General features: G+C 38.8%; 1 protein-coding gene across 3 annotated transcripts; it reads left to right on the forward strand.

Moving 5' to 3' along the window:
* The first annotated feature begins 7 nt into the window (after positions 1-7).
* On the forward strand, positions 8-6,977 carry dnal1 (dynein, axonemal, light chain 1). Of its 3 annotated transcripts, XM_031877871.1 has the most exons (8): positions 8-2,884; positions 3,379-3,417; positions 3,584-3,693; positions 5,095-5,150; positions 5,248-5,303; positions 5,450-5,576; positions 5,974-6,114; positions 6,622-6,977. In XM_031877871.1, exons 1-8 carry the CDS (start codon positions 2,876-2,878, stop codon positions 6,669-6,671), a joined length of 588 nt encoding a protein of 195 aa, XP_031733731.1. In that variant the 5' UTR covers positions 8-2,875; the 3' UTR covers positions 6,672-6,977. The 3 variants fall into 3 exon arrangements, with proteins under 3 accessions (XP_031733731.1, XP_031733733.1, XP_031733730.1); XM_031877873.1 differs by having other exon boundaries at positions 3,308-3,693; XM_031877870.1 differs by lacking the exons at positions 8-2,884; positions 3,379-3,417; positions 3,584-3,693 and having other exon boundaries at positions 4,385-5,150.
* Positions 6,978-7,019: the final 42 nt, after the last annotated feature.

Consider the following 7,019-nt stretch of genomic DNA (forward strand, 5'->3'; position numbering starts at 1 on the left):
ACTTTGGCAACGTCCAGTTGTCTTTTAGGAGGTCCCACTTTCCCAGACTTCCCAGTCAGGGTGGACAGTGCCAGGACCTCCTTTGTGAACACCAGAGCAGCCAGCTCCTGGCAAAAAAGGGTCATGATCGATTAAGCCGCAGGAAGGCCCTCTTTGAAACTGTCACTGTGCTGCCAGCCAAGGCGTGCTGTATATGAGAGAATCAATGGAACACATTAATATACAGTTGGAAGATCTCTCCCTACCTATTAGGAATTAATAGACGTTATTCACATATGAATACAATGTGCTTCATTATTTAAAACACTGCTAGTAGTCTGTACATCCCTCTATGGAGCGGTACCACCAGTAGTGTGGAGGTTCCCACTCTCTACTAATTCACATGACTGATGTGTGACACATGTAACCTAGTAAACCCCATCACTTTATTTCTGACACATTTTAACTTGAACAGCAGACGATGCTGGGGAAGACAAAAGGAACGTGGTGTCATTTTTCTATAGCCCTTACACTGTGCAATCAACATTTACTTCACAATGACAAGTTAAAGCAAAAAAGTTCAGCATTGTTTTCGTTTCTCAAAATCACAGACATTTTCTATACCTATTCAACAGGTGTGAACTGAGTTTTTTGTGCTGTCGCAATGACTTGTTATAACTATTAGTGATATTAGGATCTTAAAACATTTTCTGTAATACAAAACAGTACATGTGGCTGGTTACATTGACTTACCATATACTTCAGAATGAGATGTCCATCATCTTCCTCAAGTTGGATGCCGAGAGGATGGCAGCCCTTTAAGGGTTGAAAGCACTTGTCGCCTGTATAAAAGGATTTCAGTTGTTGAAATATCCCTCAAAACATCAATAATTACAAAAAATGTCTAGAATATATATAGGACCTATGGTGACCTTAAAAAATACACTGACTTCATTATACATTCTCTTAATGGAATAATTAATTACCTTAGTTCATGACCCTTCTACCTTTACTTATAGTTATTATCATAAAGCACAACCTGATAATTACTTTCACTGAACTCAGACTAGACTTACACAAAGTGAGCTGCTGTTGCTCTGTAATGACTCAGCGTCATTGTGTTGACTGAGCAGCAGCTTGCGTTACATTATGAGTGACGGTAACATTAACCCCTTGCTGTTTGAGAACATCTTCAACACCATTTACTAACGTGATTTCAGTTAGCTTTGTCTAATTCTACCATACTGAAAAGATTTGAAAACACACTTGCAACCAGTCAGGAATATACAGTTGGCAATCAGCATGGCCAGTCTAAAACTCATTAAATAGTCAATTAACATTTGCATGTTTGTGAAGTCCACACGCTACTAAAACAGTCTAAAAGCTACTCAAATTGAATTCACCTAGCATTCCACTTGAGAGCAATATCATGTTAGCTTAATGTTAACATACATATCACCTTCACATTATGTTACCACATAACTAGGCTAGCTCTTGTAACGTAAAGTAGCAACTAAGCTAACGTTAGCTGTTATGGCGTTAGCTAAAGTAGCAAACACACAATTGATAGTCAGCTAAATGATTTTTACTATCAAACACTGTTTTAAAGTGTATAGAAAACTCTGTTTTAGAACAAATACAACACACATATGGTTATAAATTGCTTACTTACCGAAAACTGAGACCTGTGGACAGACAGCAGTGGACGAACTGTATTGCATCATGCACCGGTTAATCGAAAAGTTGATTATTGCTGTGTACATTGATAAATAAATATTAAACAGCATGTAGTCAACTACTGATGCCAACGCACTCCCATCGGCCCAGATTAATTCATTAATGTATTAATTTCTTGCATACGGTATTGCCTTCACTTTTATTTTTGAAATATTATTGTTGTGCTCTGCGTCTGGTTTTAAAGGAAAAAAACAAAAAAGGGATTTGCAAAAACGAAATACGGCTCGTTATTTGACTTTGGTTCTGTGATTTTTCCGCTTTTGAATTCAGAACCAAAAACGGAAATACGACCGCCCATTTCCGTTTTCGGTTTGAAACGAAAAATGAGAATACCATGGTATTTCCATATTTTCGACTGAACGGTAAAACAGATGACTAAAACGTACACGGACCTTGGTCGACTTTGGTTCTTGGTTTTTCCGTTTTTGAATTCAGAACCAAAAACGGGAATACGACCGCCCATTTCCGTTTTCCCGTTCTTGGTTTGAAACGAAAAACGAGAATACCATGGTACTTCCGTATTTTGGTTTTTCCGAATTAACGGTAAAACAGATGACTAAAATGTACACGGACCAAATAGGTCTTTATTTAATTTCAACACGTTTTCAACCAGAAATCAACGTTGAAATCCGGGTCAGTGCTCACTGCGAAGGTTAAAGTAGAGGCATACCAAGCCCTGAGAACAGACTGTGATGCAATACTAAAGTTGTATCACTGGAGGGCGCTACCGCAATGCAGTATACAGGGTAGCATGCTGCAGTAGAGCATACACACACTACAAATTATTGTCTCTGTGTACATTAAAACGTGACCAGAATCTCTTCACATTGTTTTAAGGTGAAAATCAAGAGTTTGCAGACAATCAAGGTCAGTATCTGAGACCTCTCCTTTGCTTTCAAGTTTGCAGGGAACGATCCGCGTGGATGAAGCGCTTCATCTGGGATGAGGGAAATTGTGATAATGGGTGACGAATCTGTCACAGCAGATACAGTCACTTATACTGTACTATCTAAAGTCGTAATGACATAAGAAGCCAACAGTTGTCTTGTTATTCTGCATTTAACTGGGTCAAACCCTGCCACAGTTACACTGCGCAGTGCGCAGGCGCAGCTTGTAGGCTGCCTCTCAGTGCCATAGCAACCAGAGAGACGACGTCAACATGAACATGGTGAGTGTCTGTGTTGTGGCTTCATGTGTTTCGTTGCTATTTCGTGTTTTTTAGCGACATGTTATGTTATGTTCCGAACATGCAACGTCTTCCTTTCGGAGGGCTATATTAATTGACATTACGTGGGATATTGTTGTCGTTGTTAGCTAACATGGGCTAACTTTAATTAGCTGAATTGGATAGCTAACTTTAGTTAGCTGGCTAACGTCGACTCTGCCCTAAACGTGTGTGGATGTCTGTGTCTAGTTTGGCAGTTTTTCCTCCCGCTAAACCGAGTATTGGGAAGGCTAGGACGAGGACTAATAGTCACTCAGAATGAAGTGTCTTAGCCGCCAAACTCCCCCAAATGAAAATGGAAATAAAGACATTGTGCATATTAAAAACCTGTGTGTTTAATGTAGCACTGTTCTATCTTATCTACAGTACCCATCTGCTATTTTGTCATCACACTAGCGTCTAGCCTCTCCCTGTCTAATGTTATGTAATGCCTCCAGGCCAAAGCAACGACTGTGAAAGAAGCACTGGCCAAACTGGTGAGTGGCATACATGCAATATTTTTCAATATGATTATTTGTTTGTGTTCGTACGAGTGTTTAAAATTCATGACTGAAAGTAGTTGCATGATGGTAGCATAGGTGTTGTAATTGCATCTTTTCTTTTGATCTGTGTGTCTGTGCGTGTGTGTGTATGTGCGCACAGGAGGAAAAGTCAGGGGAGAAAGTGAGCGAGAGTAAAGCCATAAAACTGTATGGTCAGGTTCCTCCTATAGAGAGGATGGATGCCTCTCTCTCCACACTCACCAACTGCGAGTGAGTCCTGTAACGACACAAAAAATAATACACATGACATCTATCACACTTCTGTCCATCCTGGGAGAGGGATCCCTCCTCTGTTGCTCTCCCTAAGGTCTCTTCCTCTTTTCTCCCCGTTAAAGGGTTTTTTGGGGGAGTTTTTCCTGTTCCGATGTGAGGGTCCCGGGACAGAGGACGTCGTATGTGTACATATTGTAAAGCCCTCTGAGGCAAATTTGTGATTTTGGGCCATACAAAAATAAATTGAATTGAATTGAATTGAATAGGTTGATACTGTCTGGTAAAGCTACACATTTACACTGATTCAGGCTGAGCAAAATCTACAGTAGGAATCTTTTAACATGCAATAGGAGGTACAGTATGGTAGTAGGCTAGCTGTTACAGATGACTATTTCAGCTGGTGTTTGAAACGATTTGGTCAATTTCAAAAGTATAAACTGGGCGTTGCTCGTGTCTGTCAGCTCTCTTCCTGAGTACAATTTGGCTTTACTTTTGTGAGAGTCTAAGGAAATACAGCTTTAATCTGTGAAAATGGATGGCTGGTTCCAAAGTTACTAAAAAGATCCTTCGATGTCGGCTCTTCCTAACATTGTGAAGCAGAATTCTCCAAGCGTTGGATTGTTCACCGACTAATAAGGAACGTGAGCTGGGATTAGACCGTCGTGAGACAGGTTTTTAGTCTCTGCATTTTAGTAACTTACATATGCTTATTTTCATTACCAATCAATGTGCCAGTCATTTAGAATAAACTGATTGATTCAGCTTTAATTTGATAAAAGTTCCTGTTTATATGCACCAGTGGAGCAGTACCTTGGAGCTACTTTTTGTCTTAAAATTAAATTATCGAACAAAGGAGTTCAGGTTGGTAGATAGAGGTAGATAGGTCGCTGTGCAGTTCACCCTTAGACTGCACTTCCATGACGTTTTCTTACTCTTAGTAAATTCCTCAGAAAATACCCCTTTATTGCAAAGATGGTTTTTTTGTTCCAATCATAGGCTGTATACATGAACACGACTACTTTATCGACATTCACACTCACGAAACGTCACTGTTTTCGTCAGAAATTCACACAATCAGCAGCAGTGTAACTGACAGAATACATCCAAACATCAGAGTCCAGGAAACAACCAACACATTTCCATTATTGTCTAATACTTTAGTAGATGAATTATGTTGATGTTTCCAAAAAAAACAACTAAAAAAACAATTAAACTGCAGATAACACAAAACAACTCACAGACTTCTTCCGGCATCAACAGGATATTCATGTTATGCTTTGTTCTCATTTATTGGGAAGATGGTCCTCGGATATTTTGTCACAATAAGAAGTGGGTCTTGAGTTACAAAAACACCCTCATCGAAATACCTGATCGTTTTTTGTACTGTATCCTCCACAGGAAGCTCTCTGTGTCCACAAACTGCATTGAAAAAATAACCAATCTCAATGGCCTGAGTGAGTCCTGACTGCATAAATACACACCACACAGACACACACTCTTCACTGATGCAAATGTGGGGTTGTAATGTGTTGTCGTGTTGTGTTCTTCCAGAGAACTTGAAGATATTGTCATTAGGAAGGAATAATATTAAGTCCTTCAATGGGCTGGTAAGTTACATACTGTATGCAACAGAATTAGCAGTGTTTTATAGGTTCCCTCTTTTCTTAAAGGGGATCCAGATATGCTACACGCATACTTTTGAGTGTACATTATTTTGCATGGGTTGTTTCTGTGTATATGTGTGTGTGCGCAGGAGGCAGTGGCGAACACATTAGAAGAGTTGTGGATCTCCTATAACTTGATCGAGAAACTGAAAGGAATTCAATTCATGAAGAAACTCCGAGTCCTCTACATGTCCAACAACCTGGTGAAAGAATGGGGTGAGCTACGTTCATCAACACAATCAACACATATTGAGATAGACAGAGCTAATGAGATAGTGAAAGTATTATGTCATGTTTATTCCTGGTTTCATGTAACATTTACGAGGCTTTTAAGTGACCTGTTTAGAAAAAAATCCTCCTCTTGCCTAACATCATTTTGTTTTATTGAAGAGGATAACTATATTAGCAGTGTTTTTTAAAAGCAGCCTTTTATTCCTTCCACTGCATGTCTTGGTGGGGCGAACGTTTAAAATACAATAAAGCTTTCCAACTTTTTAGCAATGGTCTCTTTAGTAATTTATATTTTAAAGGTATTGTGCTGATGGTTTGTTGGTGTAGGAATCCCTTGTGATCACTTTCATTTATTATATGCTGTCATGTCTGTGTTGTGTAGGAGAGTTTGTGAGGCTGGCCGACCTGCCATCCCTCGCAGACCTGGTGTTTGTTGGAAACCCTCTGGAGGAGAAGCATTCAGCCGAGGGAACCTGGATGGATGAAGCCTCTAAAAGACTACCTAAGCTATGGAAACTAGATGGTAAGAATGTTTCAGCAGCGACGTGTGTTAGAACCACTACCTACATTCCATGCCGCTTCTGCAATTATCATCCAGTTATCCACGGTATAGTCTTAATTGATAAAAAAAACTGAACCATTAACTATCTATTAACATGTGATTCCAGGGTTGAAGAAATATTGTGATGACACTTTACCAGTCCATAAATTCTGAATAATTAATAATAATGAATTACAATTCGTTGCCAACATAACCATGGCAGTATTTTTAGTGAGTCAGCTTAGGTAATGTTAAATGAATATTTACTTTGGTTTTAAATAGAGTATTCATTTAAAGAAAATGTCCAATTTCCCCCATTATGGACTCATAAATGTTACAAAAAGGGCTTGACGGTCTATGGAGTGAAAAGGAGAAACCATGAAATAAAAACAATAATTACCCTTTACATGGTCAGCTACAAGACACATAATAGCGATACGTTGTTTCTTTGAAGTTATGATTGGAGATCTCTTTTCCTGTGGTTTCCAGGAACCCCAGTCATCAAACAGGAGGAGGATGAAGCAGATGGAGAGAACTGAGGAGCATGACTCTCTGCAAAACTGCAACCTCCTTTTCTGGAGTCTTCCCTTTTTTTAAAGTTTTGTATGGTTTGTCATGGTGCTTTTCTTTTTATAAAATGATTTTTACAACAGCGTACACTTTGTTAGAGATAGACAAGCACAAGATGACCAATTATGTTTTATAGAATGAGAAAAGTCTGTTAAAAAAAGATCAATACTTAAATTGGCAATCTCGCAGATTTACATTTGAATAAATGTCTTTTACCTATCACTGAGCGGTAACACAGTGGTGATTGAGCCTATGGCCCACTGATTGCAATATATATATATATATATATATATATATATATATATATATATATATAT

The sequence above is a fragment of the Anarrhichthys ocellatus genome, unplaced genomic scaffold (assembly GCF_004355925.1).
Source record: "Anarrhichthys ocellatus isolate YVR2014 unplaced genomic scaffold, GSC_Weel_1.0 scaffold152, whole genome shotgun sequence".
Classification (NCBI taxonomy): domain Eukaryota; kingdom Metazoa; phylum Chordata; class Actinopteri; order Perciformes; family Anarhichadidae; genus Anarrhichthys; species Anarrhichthys ocellatus.